A 21,050-nucleotide genomic window follows, 5' to 3' on the forward strand; every position below is an offset into this window, starting at 1 on the left:
ATCTATCATCTCTTACCATCCAAATAAAGCTGGATGACTCTTACATTCAATACTCAGTGAAGATCCTATTAATCACAGGCCTGATGTCAGCAGCCCCTCTGTCATTAGGCTCTAATAAGAGATGTATTAAAATAAGAATTGCAGTTCCACACATGTAAGTATTTACCTGTCTCTAACAACAGTTTAACATAATATAGTCCTTGAAAAGGTGAAGATTCAATCAAAATAGCATTAGATTTTGCTTCATGTCTCTTTAAATCTAAAGGGTAACCTTTACAGTATGGGATATTTGAATGTTGTTTGTCACCAAAGACAGTTTTGTTAAATGACTCAGCTAAACTTTTCTGTGTGTAGGTGTACAAACAACCTATGTTTTTATTCTGACCTGTCTGGGGGAATGAAAACTTTCTGAAGGTCAAACTAGCATTTTCTCCTTTCACTTTCTGCATTTAAAGGAGTTCAGAATGACACCAAACGGTGTCCCTGGTCCTAGTGGAGATTTATTTATCGCTTAATGACACTTCAGTTGGTTGGATGTTAGCTGAAAAGCACTGGGACCTCCCCTTCATGCAGCCGAAGGGCAAAGTGCCAAACTACTGGGCCGCATGGCGGGCCGGTGGAGAATATAACACCACTCTGGACTGACAATAAGGAAAGAAAAAAGGAAAGAGTCCAAATCCCAACTGATATTTCTTTGAAAAAAGAATCACAATTTTTAATGCTGGCCACCCAATGCTGTGGCACAGAAGCTATTGATCTTGTTTGTAGGCTACGTGTTAATTTAATATGAAAGTCTGTGAGAGGAAAATATGTCTGAATAACAACCTGGGTCCACTGTCAGCACAATATGTTTGCTTTGCAGACATCAGCGAAAAGTTGAAATGTTTTCATCTGATTCAGATTCATTTTTTGCTAAATCCTGATTGATGCAAGACAGTGACAAAAGAAACCCTTCTCATTTCAAACCAGGGAAAAACACAAAAATCACACACGATAAAAATTGTATATAAAAATATCATAAATATACATATTTTCTTGCAAAAAGCACATTTCATATTGGTCCAAAGCAGTTTTTTCAGCTTCTACGTGATTATTAGAAGAGATCTCACAAAGAATTGGCTTTGGGAATCAAAATTAAATGCCATATTATAATTGTGAGAGAAGAATTTGCACCACTGAACAGCTTCCCCTTGTTTTACTTGATTAGGCTGTTATAGGTTGCACATTGTGTGCATAGTATGGCTCCTGTCAGTGACTGGCTGTGCGCCACAGTGTGGCTCTGCCTCCCTCCCTCTGCACTCTGCTTCTGTCGGCAGCTGCTTTCACTCTTCCCACTTTCTCCTCCTGTCTGCTCCTCGGAGCGCTGCTGCCGCTGACCCTGGATTCATCTGGCATTTGTCAACTGAAACAGGATGAAAGACGTTTTTTGCTTCGTATTTCCTATTTGGTCATACCTTCTGTGTCTTCTATCAGGTGAGCAACAGTCTTTGATTTTACCGTGACATCTTTTTTACTTGTTGCTTTACATAAATGTTATCACTATAAGGCCTAATGATAATGTTTTTGTACACTACCTTTGCATTTAATTGCATGCATGAATTAAACATATCCAAATGTCAGATTTTTTTCCAATCAAGATAACAGTGACTTCATGTAGTTGGTTAATATAGATTGCAAAAGACTGATTATATTTATAATGCCAGATGTGATTCTTTGCACTGAAGGGAAACTTAAAGAAAATATCTTGAAGGTAAAATAAAATATATACGTATTGTTAATTCCTGTAAAATGTGACATTTGGAGTTCTTCTTTGAACTGATGAGGGGCAAAAAGAAAAATCCACCTGAAAACAAGCTGTTCAACCATTTAATTCACCCTCCATGACTGATATTCTGTTCTGATTCAGGAGGCACATGTTCAGAAGCAGAGCACAAGCTCTTCTCTGTGATATTCTCCAACTACAACCAGTACATTCGACCTGTAGAAAATGTGTCTGACCCAGTTATTGTGCAGTTTGAGGTGTCCATGTCACAGCTGGTCAAAGTGGTAAGTAGCGTTTTGTTCCTTTGCTTTTTGCGCTGATGTTCATGGTGCTGGTGATTTATGAGGCAGTTACTTCACCACAGCCAAACATATATCACTCAGCTCATTGAGCATGTCCTGGAAAAAAAAAGAGTAACACAAAGACAATAGGGAGTGTAAGAGATCTGAGTTTATATATAAGACTCTGGTTTGTTGGTTGCACACCTCAAAAAAACAGGTTGTGTGTTGATTGTTAGGCTTTTGTGGACAACAGGAAAAGGGGAAAATTGTGGTACTACCTGAGACACCTGAGATACGCCCTGACAATACATAGTAGGGGCTGGCTTATAATCCTGAGGAGGCAACTAGATGAAAAGAGAGGTAGTGTGACTGTTTGTCTGGCCAAGACAAGATGGGAAATCAGCTGTCTGAGTACCTTTCAGCGTCTATCAGTCAGTCACTGCCACTACAGATGAGCACTCGTGGATTTAGCAGCGCGTTTTGCTGAAGTTTGTTGATGGCAGACTGATGGGCCAGACATACGAGTCTTCTACTTGACTCATCCGGGGTGGATGGCGATAATTAAGCAAAAAGGATTGTGTTTGACAGGCAATCTAGCCTCCTTTCCAAAATGCACAGCCTTGGATATATAGTATTACATCTGCTTGTGTTATGTTAGGGCATTTTACCTAAATCTAATGGTACATCTGCTTTCAAAGCAATATTTTACCTGTCAAATGGAATTATACAAAAAAGAAAGTTACTGATTTTATGTAGTTCCTTTATCTGCTTTCATGCTTGGTTAAATTTTTAAAAAATCCAGCTATCACCCTCACACTGACTCATTTAAAACTGCAAATTGTCTTGATTGCAACTCTGTTTTTCTATTGACTAAACAAACAAGATACAATATGTGAGATTTACAAGTGCTGGTGTCTGTTTCCCTATTAATGCAAAGCTAATGTCTTATCGTACACGAGGCAATGCTGTTATTTTGCTTTTATATTTTATGTTTCTGTAGTGTCAGCCAATAATAATCAGCACTGTAACAGTATTTCACTATGTGTGCAGTGCTTGTAGCCACAAGGCGTCAGCAGATGATGAGGGATCTGACACCTTGCAGCCCATCTCAATCTGTTTTCGTTTACTTGTGTAAAAGCAATCTGTATTTGTTTTTTTATCTCAAGGGACTTAAATAAGTATTGAAGACCGGTCTGGACAGAGAGAAGACACAGCGATAGAGAAAAGGATATTTTGTTATATTTGTCTTAACTCACTTAATGTGGCAGGCTGCACAGCTCCCAGTGCTGATTGATGACTATTATTCCCACCACACAGCTGCTGCTCCTAACAAAGATGCAATTGGTATTGGTTCACCAACACCAATTACAGCATGGCTATATAAGCTCATTTAGACCATCAATAGCTCGTCAGCAGGGCTGCTTGAGTCATCATTTCACAATCAGAGATTGTAGCACAGGCTGTCTGGGTTATGAAGGTGTGTGTTCTGTTGAAGAAAACAGTTTGACATTCTGGGAAATCCACTTATTGGTTTTCTTGCAAGACTTAGATATGAAAACTGAAACTATTCAGTCAAATATAAAACTCAAACCAACAGTTCGCTAAGCTTAGCATAAAGACTGGCATGGCTTACTGATTAATATGTCAAATCGTGTTTGTTTTATTCCAACACAAACCAACATGTATAACCAACTGTTTTCCGACAAAGAAAGCACTGGTCTTTTTTTTGCTGAGCAAAGCTGCTGGATGTGCAGCTTTATATTTGGGGTGGGATCCATCCTCGCATCCAGCTCTTGCCAAGAAAATGATTAGATGCCTTTTCTAAATTTCAGAATAATCCTTTAACTCTAAGGTTTTATCACAACCTCAGCTCATGTAGTCAGCCATGACTGGAATGTCTGTAACACGATGCACTGTGTGAAACAGTGCTACTCCAACGATTCAATCACTCCAAAAATCACAGAGATAGTGAAAAATGGCCATGCTTCCATTCTACATCTTCTTGAAAAAACATTAAAATTGAAATGAATCCCCTGATCTGAGTGAATTCATGTTTGTGTCTTTGCATTCAGACTGATTTGATGATAAGTCACAGAAAGTGCACTTAGCTATCAAAGTGCTTTAAAATCCCACATTTCACAAAGATGATGAATAAAGATTATCCTGGGGCTGTCTGTCCACCTGTGCTTACCACAGAACCAGAGCGTTCCTCCTGGATAACAAATGATCACATGAATGGTTAATGTTATGCACTGGGTCATGAGATTGGTTCATTCACGGTCTAAGTCACACATAAACCTGACCCCCACAGTTTTCTCTCCCTCCCTTCTTTAGTCTCTCAGCTCCAGCTTTACTGCTGAGTTATTGGAATAAAAGTTGAGGCTGTGCTATGACCTCATGGCTCCAGCTGTCATGTGTGTTCTGCTCCAGGCGTGGAGGACTCAGGTGCTGCTCTCTGAAACCTCTAGTCCAGCGTCCCTGGCCCTGCAGAAAGCTCACAAATAATCCTCAGTGGTGAACTGGATGATCGTCCATGACAATGTTGCTACTGATTTCACTAAAAGTGCTAACATTTATTTGTTTTTTCCTTGCTTTAATTCTTTCATTATCAATTCTACCCTGTTCTCAGGATGAAGTCAATCAGATCATGGAGACCAATCTGTGGCTAAGACATGTAAGTTTATGGTCAATGACTCTGCAAATAGACCTTGAGCAAGGGCATCAAGTATAGATCCAGCCTTCTGTCATATATGATTCTTTGCGGCTAGACTGACAGGTTGAATTATTCATGGGAGGAAGCTTTTTAAACACATTGATCCCTGTGAGCCTATTTTTCAAGAAAAGTCACATAAACCAAATGCACTTGGAATTCAAAGTCATGTTAAGATGTTTTGGAAATCAGAAACAGTGGTTTAGGACTCTAGACAGCCCATAATGTTTACTTTGATACTGTGAGAGAAATCTGTAACCTTCTGTAGTGTATTTAAACCTGGCTTTAACTCACTTCTATTCCAGAATTGCACAGAGGAACAGAATTAAAGACAGTGCCCATACATTGTACGGCTTGATGCTTGTTTTTTTTAAATTTATATTGTCACACATGGCACTTCTGTTCCCATGACGCATGGTGCAGTGAACCAGTTTTGAGTCCAATGAGACAGGGCAGGTCTCCAGGTCCTATTTTGCAAGTACTGAGCAAAGCTGTGTTTCTGCTAAAGGGTTGAGCTATAATTGCTCTTTGGTGTTAAGAGCTAAAGCATAACTGCTCCTACTTTAACGTCATTGTTTTTAGTAGCAAACAACAGTTGTGAGGCACATTTACCCCAGTGCCCATCCCAATCTTACAATCCCCTCTAAATACACAGTGTTTCATAATTAAGTGAAATTTTTACGGCCCTCTGAAGGTGCTTTACAGTTGTGGTTTCATGAGTCTCACGAGGATTCCTGGCTGTCCTGAGCAGAGGGTCAAAAACAGTGGCCAAAAGGTCCATAAAACACACTATAAAGTGTGATCTAATTTATGTCCTTACACACACACTTACTATATAAGATGACAACTTTCCATTGTTTTATTGGGAGATATTTTTCAAGAGAATGCATTTAAAATCAGTCAGACTTGCAACTGGCATTTTCCTGCTTTTATGCATTTTGCAGCCCCATACAGCCCTTTCAAAGACAATCTTGTATAGCCTAAAAACAACTTGGTGTTAGTCATGCTAGCAGCCTTGCTTTAGTGATTTCCATATCAGTCCACCACTTTAGCCCACACACGTACAGTATACAGCCCCCAAAGGATGTATTCTTGTAATCTCCTGATTTTTCCTCTGCTTGCAAAAAGAACACACACGCAGCCAAGTGACCAGCTTTAGTACTAGTCCAGCAAACTCAAAACTCTTTTCCTGTAATGCCTCCATGAGGCAGATAGTGGTATTAATGAGACTACCACAGAAACAGCTGTGCTCAAATTTGAAACAAGCATTCATGTGTACCTGAGGACAAATTGTACTACCTTTTGTCATCCCTGAACTTTTTACCTTCCACTGAAATCAGGTAAACTTTTCAATTTGTCCAATACCCTGGTCTTCAGTTTATTGGAAACACAGGCATGTCAACAATAGCATTTAGCTCAAATCACAACTGTGACTATACGTCCGGCTACACGTGGCTTTAAACTATTTTATTTTTATATTTTAGCTGCTTTTGTATTATAGTTTCTCTTGGATCTTAGAATATTTCGCATAAATAAATGAATAAATAAGACATTTATTGTCCTGTCATATTCATTAGATTTACCAACTTGATCTGAGACCTGAGTTAAATTCAGATTATAGTAGAAAACTGATTCAAAACCAGTATTATCAAGTAAACAGAACACAGGGCCTAGTTTATTTTCAGTTTAACAATTCAGTTCACTGATATTCCTCATGTCTTAAGATAACAGAAATTATGAGTTTCATCTGATATTGTAAATTTTCTGACTTTTTTCTCAGATCTGGAATGACTACAAACTCAAATGGAACCCAAAAGATTTTGGAGGCGTTGAGTTTATCCGTGTGCCATCCAGCAGGATATGGAAGCCAGACATTGTGCTGTACAACAAGTGAGCATAACAACAAATTAAAACCTAGCACAGCATCTTCATTGATTGTTGGGTTGGATATATTTACTAGAAGGGTTTGCTACTATATCAGTCTTCATTGTTCATTTAGCATAGGTCATTTTTTGTTCTGAATATGCTGGAGAGGATATACGGAACATCACAGGATGCAATTTACCAAAACCACAAGCCACATTTTAAGATGATATCTCTATAACACAATATTCAATTGTCTTCCCTTTCTCTCTAACTTTCACCCTGTTGCCTTTTTGTTTGCTTATTCTTGCCTTCTGTCTCTTTCTACAGTGCAGTTGGAGATTTCCAGGTTGACGACAAAACAAAGGCTCTGCTTCGCTACAACGGTGACGTCACCTGGATCCCTCCAGCCATATTTAAGAGTTCCTGCAAGATCGATGTCACATACTTCCCCTTCGACTACCAAAACTGCACAATGAAGTTTGGCTCCTGGACCTACGACAAGGCCAAGATTGACCTGGTGCTGATTGGCTCAACTATCAACCTCAAGGACTTCTGGGAGACTGGCGAGTGGATAATCATTGATGCCCCTGGATACAAACATGACATTAAGTACAACTGTTGTGAGGAGATCTACACAGATATCACGTACTCTTTGTACATCCGCCGTCTGCCGCTCTTCTACACTATCAACATGATCATCCCCTGCCTCCTCATCTCCTTCCTCACTGTGCTCGTCTTCTACTTGCCTTCTGATTGCGGTGAGAAAGTCACACTGTGTATCTCCGTCTTGCTGTCTTTGACTGTCTTCCTCCTCGTCATAACAGAAACAATCCCATCCACCTCGCTAGTCATACCCTTGATCGGTGAATACCTCCTCTTCACCATGATTTTTGTCACCCTTTCTATTGTCATTACTGTTTTTGTGTTGAATGTCCACTACCGCACACCAAAGACTCACACTATGCCCTGCTGGGTGCGCAGCGTGTTCCTGGGACTGCTTCCCAGGGTGATGTTCATGACCAGGCCAGAGAAGGACCCTGAAAATGTGACTGTGGCTGGCAGTGTTCAGGCGACGCATTCGAGACCGTGTGCCATTCATTCCACAGGTACTCTGCAGAAGCAGCACAAACCTCAGGGCCTGACCACCAGTGTGGTGTCCACCCTGACCAACCGCCAGCGGCTTCTTAACAACACAGAGCTCTCCAATCTCAATAACTTGAGCGGAGACTCAACCAAATGTACCGGCTCTGGGTTCTTGTGCTGCGAAGGCCGTTGTAACTGCTGCTGGCAGAAGAGATCCAGTAAACTGCCTGCAGACTCTGGAGGAGGGAGCGGAGGATTGGGCAGCCTGGGGACCCTGACTGGAGGTGGAGCCGTTGGGGTCGGAGGGAGCAGTCAGTGCTCCAGCTCCGAGTCTCTGGATGGAGGAATGTTGTCTCTGTTGCCACTCTCCCCTGAGGTCAGGGAGGCTATTGAGAGTGTTAAATACATTGCAGAGAATATGAGACTACAGAATGAAGCAAAGGAGGTGAGTAGAGGTTCTCAGAAAAGCAGTTTATACAAGGCTAAGCATACAACTGTAGCATTTTGTTATAAAATTACCTCTATCAGTCACAAAATTAAAACCACCTGTATAACACTGGGTAGGTGCCAATTGTGCTGCCAAAACAGGTCTGACCTGTCAGGGAACAGATACAGGAGCTTTGGGACACAAAGTTTCTCAGCAGAACATTGTCTCATAACGAGATAATCAGTACTATTCACTTCACCTGTCAGTGGTTTAAATGACTGATAGATGTACATTTTTAAAAATTTACTAAGAAATGAGAATTAGAAAATTAGGACAATATCAAGATAACAGTAACAATGATTTTGCTGTGATCCCCTCACAGGTTCAGGATGACTGGAAGTATGTTGCCATGGTTATTGACAGGATCTTCCTATGGGTTTTTGTTCTCGTGTGCATCCTGGGAACAGCTGGCCTCTTCCTCCAGCCTCTATTACTCGGGGAGGACATCTGATTCAGTTTGACAAACCTAATACTCCAGACTGTTGAACTGCTCACCATTCGTTACACATAAGAGTCTGGCCGTGGCTTACAGAGAGTAAATACAGAGTGGGGCCAAAGTCAAGGAGAAAGGATGGCCGTGGTTCAGAGACTTCTTTTTTCCCCCCGCTGAAATAATTTTCTGGACTCCTGAATGCTAAGTACATGACTGACCAAAAATGGACAGTGGTTATCCTGCAATTCAGATGACTTTCACCTGACTATGCTACCTGAAAAAAATATGATGATCTGATATGCTGTCAAAGTCAGAGGTATGACTGGGAAATTTGGGCTAATTTCATACAATTCACTGTGAGTCAGATCCTGTAATTATTCAATATAGCGGCATCCACAGAATTGAACATTACTTGGATATCTTAAGTGAAAATGACACTTGAAACATGTTACCTCAAAGGGTAATCCAACTAAACTGATGAAAAATAATGTATATGACAGCCTCTTACATCTATTGTTTATTCTCCTCTGTTTCTTGGACATATCTAATTAAGCTCTGCTGACAAAACAAATATTCATGTACTACCAGCCATAATATCAGCTTTGTTAATGGATTACATTTGCCTCTGTGAGTCATGAAAATCTTCAGTCACAGAATCTTCAGCTTGAAAATTTCTGGCCCCTGACTTGAATGGAACGCAGCGTTAGTCACCGCAGTGCAGACTTGCAATAGGTTGTAATATAATCCAAAACACCAAGGTAATACCAAGTTTTTAAAAAATCTGTTATTGATGAATAAATAATGGATAAAGTGATTAAAGTCACAAAATTTAAGCACATTAAGCAAAGGTGCACATGAATAAACACACGTTGTCAGAAAGTTCAACATTTGAATTATTCCTGTTAAGTCCATATTAAGTGGCATGCCAGAAGTATTTATAGTACAGTGCAAATGTTTGTGCAAAAATAATACATGCTAACGGCATACAAAGTAAATAGAACATCAAGTAAACATCTTAGAAAACTCACTACAGTTCCTCTGTTGATTTAGACTGTGAATGTGCCTTGTGTCTCTTCATGTAATCTCAGACTGACTCCATGATGTTGTGATCAGGGCTTTGTTGGGACCACACCATCTGTTGCAGGATTTTTTGTTGTTCTTGTCTCGCACAAGGAAGTGCTCTGTAACTCTGGATGTATGTTTGAGGGCACTGTTTGATGGAATATATATACAGTATATGTATATGTTGGTGTGTGATAAAAGGGTATCAGCAACAATGACAGGAAAGGAGTACAAAACGGTGGTGAGACCAGCAATGTTATGTGGTTGAGAGACAGTGGCACTGAGGAAAAAACAGGAGGCAGGATTGGATGTAGCAAAGACTAAACTGTTGTGGTTTGAGAGTGATCGGGATGGATAGGACCAGGGATAAGTGCATACAGTACACATGTTAGATGTTTTGGAGATAAAGCCAGAGAGGCCAGACTGAGATGGTTTGGACATGTATAGAGGAAGGACAGTGAGTACATCGGTAAAAAATGCTGAGTGTTGAACTCCCAGACAGGAGGCCTAAATAAAGACAAAAGAGGAGGTTTATGGATGTAGTGAAAGAGGACATGAAGTTAGCTGATCTGAGAGAAGAGGATGCAGAGGATAGGGTTAGGTGGCGATCCCTGAAGAGAAAAGCTGAAAGGAAAGAAGATTTTTAAACACTACATGTCAAACTGTAAAACGTTTAATGTGGATTTCCTTGTCTATGAGAACCTAGCACTGATGCAGGTGGTGTTAAAAGAGTGGCACCATGTGGCAGTTTTTGGTTACTACAAGCGACTTCCTGGCTATTTCAGAATAATACGTCACCTACTTTGTCCTCCCAATTGATGTTGCAACCTCACTCATTGTCACTTGTAAAATTTTATGAAATTGTGTACTGATAATGATAGTTCAAATTTCTCAAATGCATTAAGAGAGCTGTAGTTCAATTTTGACAATGTTTCCTTCTGAGCAGTGTGATGAAAAGATAATTTTATGTTTTTTGGTGAAGATTTGGAGTGCAAAATAAAAATACTTTTGTAAATACTAATAAAAAAATGTGTTACTCACATTTTTATGTACTTAATGGTCAGAATTGCTATGTCAAGATGATTATTAAATGGTGGTTTCTTGAAGATATTAAATATTTGTCAGACTGGAAACAAAAGTGGTGTGATGTAGATGTAATTCCAAAGAGGCCACAGAGGCTCTGCTTTTTGCTTTCTCGCATCCTTTGTGCCAACTGGGCGCGAACTCAACTGACTGGATCACAGTCGATACAGAAAACAAATGATAAATGATTTTATTGGCTCCCCCTCTTTTTTTCATCTAGCTATTATTGCTGGGAAAAATGCAATTTTTGCTCTTCCTACATACGGTTTATGGTACCCCTAATAATTCAGTTCATACACCGCAGGCCTGATGCTGTCACATAGGTGATGGTATGACACAGCCATATTATATACCTAAATATATATATGTTGCCATCTGCTATTTTGCTGCAGTTATCCAAGAAATGCACTGGTGTAAATTAAAATAAAAATCCATATTGAAGATACGCCATGAAAAATCTCCCAATAGCAAGAAGTGTAGTTATATGACATACATACTTGCAGAAAATGAGTGTTTGAATGACTGCTTTTGTCATTTTATTCATTGTTAATACACATAAAGAAAGAGCTCTGCTATTTTCTACATTAATTGTGAGTGTCTGTGCTGAAAGAGCTTAAATATCCTAAAGAGCTCCAGTTGTCAGTCTATCACCCTCTGGATAATTATACAACAAAAAGTCAGAGCAGATGGTGAGCTATGTGATTATAAGGCAGCCCAGCCCATATTAATGAAATCCTTGCAGGGAAGCGCAGACAGACACTGTATTAACTTTAGGCCACATCTGATAAGAAATCCCTGGCTAATGAATTTAATTAAAGCTCTCTCAGAACTCATGTGGTGCGTCTGCAAGAGATCTCTGACAGATACTGAATGAGGTATGACATGAAAGATGTTCTGACAGTTTCCGTGATCATGAGTAGAGGAGGAAAAGATGTCAAAGAAAGCCAGTGGTTGAAATTCTACAACATATTAAGTCAAAGTAAAACTTCTTTCAGAATACTATCTGGTGGCTTTTGTTGTTTTCCAGACACCATTTTGAGGTTTAGTTTTTGATCAAAAGTCACCACAGAATGTTCAGGAAGTGGCTCATTACAGTCACGTTGACTCTAAGGTTTCTGCAGATGCACACAAGACTTTAATAGGTGCTTCTACAAGGTTTCACTAAGTATGCTGGGCAGACTGTCTCACGGTGCCACTCTTCTTAAAATGATCAGGATAATCACGGTTCTTCTGTGTGAGTATATTTACACCTACTTACCTAAATTATTTCTTCATTTCTATTTAATTATATCCATTTATTTCTCCAAGGTGCATTGATAAATGAGGTTATATGCCAGACCAAAGGTGAGAGAAATTTTATTTATCAAAATGCACATCTGTGGTATATTCTCTGAAGTTATTTTCCTGCTATGATGTCATATAGATATTTTGCCTGCAAAGATTCTGGCCCACCAGAAGACTGTTAGCGAGAACAGTGACCTTCATTTAACCTGCAGCACATTTGGAAGAAAGAAACAGTCCGTGACTTTTGTGTATTTATGGAAGGATGGACATGCAATCAAAAAAATTACACAAAAGCAAGATCAGAACGACATCACTTTCAGCATATCCAGAGTTGGTGTTCATCACAGTGGAAATTACAGCTGTGTTTGTTCTCCCGAAAATTACACTCCTTCTGAAATAGACCAGAGAGGAGACAACATCATTGAGATTCTGGTTATTGGTAAGTATTTTCATTCCTCTGATAGCATTATGTCAGTGTAATTCCTTACCTTTCATTTTCTGCTGCTGCTATGCAGCCAGTTTTTTTCCAGCAGATATTTCAGTTGTCGGATCGTCTACTGTTCACGAAGGAGACCATGTTGAATTCCTATGTAGAGTTTCTGAAATACTGCATACACTTGGTGAATGTCAGCTTATCCTCTCCCACCTGAGGAAGAATGACACTGTCCTCCAATTGCAAGCATTTAATGTCACTCGGATGGAGACGACTTTCTCCATCAAGGAAGCAGCTTTGAGGGATTCGGGTCATTACAGCTGCATAGTGCTGCCAACTAAATGCATTGAAGAGCAGGAAAATGCACTCTATGGGAGAAACACAGTATTTCTTGAGGTCAAAGGTGAGGATGCTAGTAGCCTAAGGTAAAAAAAAATAATAATGGAAGTTTTATTTGCAACAGATAGTGTTTTAATTTTCAGTAATACTTTTCCATCTTCAAAAAATAACATTGCTTTTGAAACATAGTTTATCATGTCTGTTTTGCTTTCCAGTTAATATGGTCCTCCGAGCGTTTGTCATATGTGGAGTGACAATCCTAATGATATTCCTGAGTCTGTGTGTGTGGATCTCAGTTAAACAAGGTCAGATGAATGAAGTCAAAAACCACTCAATTCCCAATTTCATATTTTGTAGAAAAGTAGTAATGGCAAACAATTCAGATGTGCACAGCTTCTACTCTGTAAGACTGGTTTATCTCACCAGTCACATGCAATACATACATGCTTGGTTTTGCTTTAATATTGTTTCTTTCATGTTTCAGCAGGCCACTCAGTATCGTGCAATCCTTGGTGAGCTTTGATTCAGTCTGCCTGATGTTTCATAACCTACTGAGTCATGTGTGTTCTATTTGTTGTGTGACTTGCATGGTGCTTTGAATGTGTTTTCCTCCAGTGTGATGAGTCAACAGGCAAATGCAGACATGTTGGAGGAACAGCAGGAGCAAATAGAGGAAGTGCATCTGGAAGCACAGGATGGTATACTGAAAATTCAATTACACTAAAGACATACTCTAGGGAATTTATAATAAAAGGATCTATGATGACTTACAAAGAAAACATGACGGAGCTCAGTTCTATGCCGTTCTAATCCACGAAAGAAAATGAATATCTAATTCCGCTTACTTTTTCTATTGCTTTTTCTTAAAGCTAAACTGTCTTCCTGCTAATCACCTCTGTAATGCTCTGTATGTCAAGAAAACAGATCTATAGAATTGATATAATCAATATTTGATAATACCTTATATATATTTAACCATTTTCTTCTTAATTTTTTAGGAGAGGATTCTTTCAGCTTAGAGGTGGAAGACGAGTAAGACTATAAAACAATCTTAATACTAATTGTTATTTTATTCTTGCTGTTCTGCATATGCCACGTCTTGCTATGTTATTTTATAAATGTGTAGCAATTACAATGAACTACACAAGAAAATTCTGACTTATCTTTTCACTTGCAAATTCAGACATGCATGAAAATGAACTCTAGTTTTATCTTTTAAAATTTACAGGTTTTATATTTGATTAAATGCAGCATACTTTAATGTAATTATGATACATCTTGACAGCATTTTTAATTTTTTTTGCAGGTTCCAGCATAGTGTGACTTCTGATGGCTCCGCCTACGATGATGTCGGTGAGGGAGCATACAGTCTTCCAGGTAAGCTTTGACCTAACACTGTTTAGGTACAGTTTTGTTGCCTTTTAAAAGTCATATAGATGACTTTATTTCTAATAACAGCTGGTAATATGAGAAGTAGCCTCATTCATCCAAAGTACCATTTGCTTCTTATAATTAGATGCTTGTTTTCTCTTCTTATCTTGAGTTGCTCTGCTCAGTAACAAGGTGACATGGACATTAAAATGAGAATAAAATGAATAATAAAACAAATGTATCTTTTTATGATGCTGCTTTGCTGCTTCACATTGACCATGTGTATTTGAATTCAGTGCATCTCACTGGAAAACCAAATGCTCCTTTGTAGCGGCAGGGTTGATGTGAGTTGTGTTTCGTAACATGCTGTCTGACTCACAAGAGCTAATTCTGTCGTGTGAACGTTAGAGAGAACAGAAATGAGAAAAAGAGACGAAGGCAAGAATAAATACATGAGGGGCTAAAATGAGACAACCCTGACTGCTCTTTAAATGTGAACTTTCTACCCACAGATGATTTCCCTGCAAGACCAAATGCAGCCCACGTGTATGCTTCAGCCTCCAAATATAAAAACCACTAGATGCAGCTGTCATCAGAGTTTAATGACAGTTAAATGCACAAATGGAGCACCTGCTTGTGTTGTACCCCTGTTTTCTTCAGTCCATAAGTCTAGCAGCACAACTAGAGAAAGGCATGATCCTTATGGAGTATGTTTAAAAATGTCCTATATTTATTGATAAGCAAGAAGAACAAGAACAAGAAACAAAGAAAAAGTCTTCTCGTGGGTGTTTTGTCCACCATTTGGGAGGTGCTCAAACCAATAAAATTCAAATCTTTAGACTATTTGATCAGAACAATGCACGTGCTTATGTACTATACAGTTTGCTTCAAATCATGAATAATGCACTTGTTAATGCTATGATTCTGTTTATTGATTTTATTTTTGCATCAAAAGGGACATATTAGACATATTTGTTTTTATTCTTTCTATTGTCCAATTGTATAAAGCATTTTGGTTGCATGTTGCCATATTGTAAGTTAAAATTATTCAGATATTAATGAAATTAAACCCCATTTTTTATTTTTCATAGTCTGTATTTTCTACAGTAGCCATAAATGTATTTGCATGTAGTAAATACACCGATCAGACACAACATCATGACCACTGACAAGTAATGTGAGTCACATCGATCATCTTGTTACAATGCAACGTTCTGCTGGGAAACCTTGAGTCCTGACATTCAGGTGGATATTTAAGATGTACCACCCACCTAAACATTGCAGGCCAAGCAACCCCCCAAACCCCCAAACCCACCAAGCCCCTACCCGCCATGGCAACAGCAGTCTCTGATGCCGGTTGCCACCCTCCTCACCATAATGCGCCCCGACACACCGAAAAAACTGCTCAGGAGTGACCTGGGGAACATGACAGAAGTGTTCACCTGGGTTCCACGCTCCCCAGATCCAAATCTTTTTGAGCATTTGAGGGATGTACCAGGATAAGCCTGATCTAGGTAGGTCCCACCTTGCAACAGACCTACAGAATTCACTGCCACCATCCCGGTACCACAGGACATCCCCAGAGGTCCTGTGTCCATGCCCCACTGGGTCAGAGGAGTTTTAGCAACATAAAAGGAACCAACACAGTATTAAGCAAGTGGTCATAATGTTCTGCCTGATTGGTGTAAGTAATCCAGGGTTGGCATTTGTAATTATTTCTCAGTTACAGAGGATGTATCAAAACTGTTTTAAAGTATCACTGGCTTTTTTTGCAAGTCAGTCACAGAAAATGCTGTGTTTGTCTCTAATGTCAGCTTCATGAGATGCTCATTCAATAAATGTATCTGAATGTGAGACATGCAAACATTTCAACTGTATAATATGTAAATAGAGACGTGTGTGTGTATGTGTGTGTGTGTGTGTGTGTGTGTGTGTGTGTTTGTGTGTCTAATTACAAAGGTACAGTAGCTTCCAGCATCCACTAATAACTAACCCTTGTGAAAGTTCAGCCGAGGACTTCAACAATGTCAGCAGCACTGACTACATAATGACTCCTTCAGCTGATGATCTGTCAATCAAGTGGAGCATTCAACATAAATCTGTCACTGCTGCTTTCCTCCTCTGTCTCGCTGCAGCTGCTCTGCTGTTTGAAATACAGCTGGGGAGTTGATGAAAAAAATGAAGTCAGATAGTTTGTTATCAAAAAATATGGGAAATCAGTTTAAATTGCAGTCGGCTGCAGTGTCATTTCTGAATAGTTCTCAGCAGAGGACTGTAAATATTCATCTTTAATACACAGTGACTATGACTGTGTGTTAAGTGTTCTGTTTGCATTCAAATATATGTTTTGCATTCTTAACACCTATGAGACCACCTCATAATTTAGAGAATTGCCTATATTCAGCTTAGAAATGTAATAAAATTGAATAACTGAATGCAAAGAATAATGTTTAATGTAAGTAGTAACTGTTAGTCTATTGTCATTGTTTCACACCTTCAGTAAAATCTTGCCTAACCAACCAGAAAAATCAAACAAATTCTTTTAATGCTTCCTATCTGTGATATGCAGTCCAGATTTAATTCTCCTGTTGCATCACAAGGGGGACCTACAGCATGTGGACACAAATCCCTTTTATGGTTGTATTTTTCCTCTATGTCGGTGGGAGCACAGGCAGTGATATGTTTCCAGCGCCATTTGTTTGTCTCTTTACCCTCTTGTCTGCCTGCAACATTATGCAAAAAAATGCAAAGCCGAATTCCATGAAACCTGGTAGACAGGAGTACCACGGGTAAAGGGGGAGCTCATTTAATTTTGGTGCGGATCCATATCACTGCCTTTAAAATGACAAACTAGGGAGCTGACATTAGCCTTTAGAGGACTGTATTCTCTGTGTTTTTTGAGTTGTTAAATTTATTGAAATTATGCTATGAAAGTTGTCTTTTATTTTTAACACAATATAATAAGAAACTGTTCAGTATCATTTAAATACCCCCAGAAATAAAATTTAATAGAGGACAAGGTACAGTGTTCTGTCATTTTTTATTAGTTTTTCTTTTCAGGCATTTGTCAAGACAGAACAGTCTGAAAGACACAGTGCTCAAAAAGGTAATCAGTGCAACAGCAGCCACAAAAGACAGAACTATGTCTACAGAGTGGTAGGAATACCAGGACATTCTGAGTGATGCTGGTTCTCAGGTGAGCTGCACCTTTGTGTCTCATGACAAACTCGATCCAGAAGAGGGCGTTATCCATTGGTGTTATTGGCTGATCTCTGTGCAGCCTGGAGAGTCTCTGCATGTTCATCCTGTAGGAGGGTTCATTCAGGACCTCCTGGATAGCTTTTAGGAAGTTGTTGTCTTTGTCCACTGTAGATAATGTAAGAATCTTAGCTCCTCCTCTGTCTTCTAGTCGGATCAGGTTGTCATATTGGTCAAAAAACACTGGGAGACCCACAACTGGGACTCCATGATAAATAGCTTCTTGGACTCCGTTTGTTCCTCCATGAGCCACAAACACTTTTACTTTAGGATGTCCTAGAAGGTCGTTCTGAGGCATCCAGTCCACCAATAAAGTGTTGTTGCCCAGAGTGTCTGGTCTGCTGCCTTTATACCTCCAGATGACTTTCTGAGGAAGTTTAGCAAAAGCTGCAGCGATCTCATTTGCCATGTCAGCAGGTAGTTCATTCACAAAAGTCCCCAGAGACATGATGATGACTCCATGCTCTCCAGAACTCTGCACAAACTCCTCCAAGTGTTGAGGCAGAGGTTTTGGAGGTGTACATTGGAACCCTCCTATGTACACAACATTAGGCATTGTGGGACGAGGAAACTCAAACACAAAGTCCACTCTCATGAGCCACAGATCTGCTCCTTGTAATAAATCACTATATCTAACTTCTGGGCCAAAGAACAGATCACAAACAGCTTGATACTGTGGACGGATTAAAAATATGTTCTGAGCTTGCCAGATGATGGAGAAAATTATATTTTTAACTCTCTGTATGAAAGTCATTTTGTCTGTCAGTCCTGAGCCAGTCACTGGGATATAAGATAAAGGTGAAGGTGCAATAGCCAAATGTCCCTCCCCACTAGTTACCCATCGCACATTATAGACTAGAGGAAGCTGAAGAGCGTGAGCCAACAGTATACCTACACCCCATGCTGGGTCAGTAAGAACCAGGTCATACTTAGGTGCCTTTAAACTATTCATCAACTCTTTATCTTGAAACATGTTAGTAACCATTTTGCAGTTCATTGCATGCATGTCAGTCATTGAACTAAACATTTCCAACTGTAAACTCACAAAACTCATAACAGAGCTCTCCCCCCTTTCTATGGCAATTATGTTTTTCACAATGGGGTTAATAAAATCGTGATTAAAGGCTTCGGTGACTGGAACTGTGATTGTCTTGTAGTGTGCAGCGCCGTCCTTAATGTACCAGCTTTTGTTAGTCCGTACCACATCGATAGAATGACCTTGAGAGTGGAGAGCCTTGATCATGACGTCCATGTTCACCCAGTGGCTTCCCTCAAAAGGAACGATCAAAATCTTGCCTCCATGACTGAGACTCCACGACAAGAAAGCTGCAGTTAATAAGAGAACAAATGCTGTTGCATTTCCATTGGTCATCTTTAATCTGGAAGAGAAAATGACACTTCAAAACATCAACGTGAGTCACTTTGGTTAAGAAAAATAACAACAGTGGCCATGAAAACATAATTACAAAATGTTGTTTTTTTTCTATTCAGATTTTTTTTTTGACAAATTCAAATTCAGTGACATTAAATTACACAAAAGATTGATTTGTAGCATACCTGTTTTACGAGGAGCAGCTCCGGGCTTCTACACACTTGTTTTTTAGGTCTCAGTGTGAGGCATTGTAGGTCCAATACTTCACAGATTCCAAGAAAGATTACACAAGTGGATTACAGATTAGCTTTTCTTTAGGCTTTTCTCCAGGAATGGAGAACAATACTGCCTCTTTGTTGAAGCTGTGTTGTACAGCCTGGTGTGGATTCTGTTCAGGATTTTTTTTTTCTTTTACTTAGTGTTAAACTACACTTTGGGATTACATTGAAAATATATTTACTTGCTCATTCAGTATTTTCAGTTTTGGTCCTCTAAAGTAAACAGGACCTGCACAGAAAAAGTGAACAGTTAGTAATGGAACATCATCCTGCACATCCTTTTTTTCTAATTACCTCTCTTACATTATATGTGATATGTACATTTACAACTAAAAATTCATGATTAATCTCAGACTAGTTTCATATTGGTATATGCATTTGTGATTGACCTAGATCTTGTCATAGATAAAATGTTCGTTAATACAGTATGTCCTGGAAGTGTGTTACAGAATACGGGAATACTATCCTCTACTACTAGCTTACATAGCAAACAATTTTCATGTACCATGAGTTGACAAACATGTCCTGGTAAAAGAGTGACTTCACCACAGCAGCCATGTTAAAAGGTAATTATAAATCCCCATTGAACTGTGACAGTCTACATTGTGTTACTTCTGACATCAACATTTGTGACTGTTTTTCATACATTGTTAAAGATAAACATTGATTTACTCATAGAATTGTGAATTATAAAGTGAATAGATGAATGTGGATGCAAATTTCAAGAAACCTGCCAAAAAATAATTCAAGTAGCAGCTGTAACTCTTTAGTGAGGATTATGATCCAAAGTGCACTAGCTTCTATTGAAAGTTCTTCCAGTGTGGATGAAGTGAGAGTCTTGCTGAAACTAAAAGCAACTCATCAGAGAGACACATTTCTGTAACATTAACTGATAATGAATGTTCTTTTATTTGGTATGACACTTTTACTGTCTTTGATTCTAGGTTACTTCCCCTGCTGGTATCTTTTTTCTGCTAGGACTGATTACTCGGTATCCATGGCCTCTTTTGCTTTCCATACCATACTTACTGTCTCATTCCAGCACATACTCCTTTTTATCATTTTCGTTTGCATTGTGTTTTTGGTTTTTCTTCTTAAAGGCTTGTACTAGCACTACTTGTGCTTTTTTCAGCTCTCATCATTTTCATCTCTAGTGCCTGTACTTAGTGTAGTAGAAACTGGAACTGGAATGTCACTGATTGCATCAGTATAGTCACCAACATGTTCATGCTGGCGGGACGTTTTTTACAGCTGTAATGTGAACATGTGGCCATGTAGAGGCAGTGCAGGCTTACCCAAAGGCAGGAGACACAAATACAAGTCTTGACAGTAGTGTAATGTACCAAAGGCCTTTCATTACGTTTACCTAAACTTCATTGTCTGCACTATTTGTATGCAGTCTCAATTAAATAACAAAAGAGATTCAGAGAGTTTTTTTTACTTCTTCATGAATCTCGGTTTTTGTTCCAAGCCAAAGTCGGCTAAAAACATCCTGGATCTGCAGCATCTTTGTACTCAGAAGTGACCAAGGATCGTCTTACAGCCCTCCCAGTGCATACAAGATTTGTCCTCAGGCTGAAGGGGAGTGCTGGGAAATTCAAGTCCTGGCAGGAAAGGCCATTGTCCTTCCCACACAGAGTAGAATGGGTGGAGAAACTATAAACAAAAGCATGTCCTTAAAAAGGAGTGTTTTACTCACATGCAGTATAAATTGTGATACTAGCAGACTGTATTCATACAACTATGGATATTAGTTCAACAAAATCCTAATCATTTATTAGAATTGATAATTGATAGGCACACAAGAACCAACAATTAGTATGACAAACAAGTTTCAATACATTTATAATTTATTTCTTTCCATCAAAGTTTTCTTCCTGCTGTATTTTATCTATCTTTACCAGACCCAGTAATAAATCTCTACTCCATGATGACAGCAAGTACACAG

At 39.1% G+C, this 21,050-nt stretch overlaps 1 protein-coding gene and 1 pseudogene across 1 annotated transcript; one reads left to right on the forward strand and one right to left on the reverse strand.

Annotated features, from left to right (window-relative positions):
• The first annotated feature begins 1,264 nt into the window (after positions 1-1,264).
• On the forward strand, positions 1,265-17,215 carry chrna3 (cholinergic receptor, nicotinic, alpha 3). Its single transcript, XM_023274889.3, has 10 exons — positions 1,265-1,473; positions 1,907-2,046; positions 4,673-4,717; positions 6,534-6,643; positions 6,947-8,147; positions 8,512-13,335; positions 13,439-13,521; positions 13,822-13,855; positions 14,130-14,200; positions 14,707-17,215. Exons 1-6 carry the CDS (start codon positions 1,413-1,415, stop codon positions 8,638-8,640), a joined length of 1,686 nt encoding a protein of 561 aa, XP_023130657.3. The 5' UTR covers positions 1,265-1,412; the 3' UTR covers positions 8,641-13,335; positions 13,439-13,521; positions 13,822-13,855; positions 14,130-14,200; positions 14,707-17,215.
• LOC111571641 (UDP-glucuronosyltransferase 2A1-like) lies at positions 17,216-20,973 on the reverse strand (annotated as a pseudogene).
• Between the last annotated feature and the right edge of the window lie 77 nt (positions 20,974-21,050).

Source organism: Amphiprion ocellaris, chromosome 1, assembly GCF_022539595.1.
Source record: "Amphiprion ocellaris isolate individual 3 ecotype Okinawa chromosome 1, ASM2253959v1, whole genome shotgun sequence".
Lineage (NCBI taxonomy): Eukaryota > Metazoa > Chordata > Actinopteri > Pomacentridae > Amphiprion > Amphiprion ocellaris.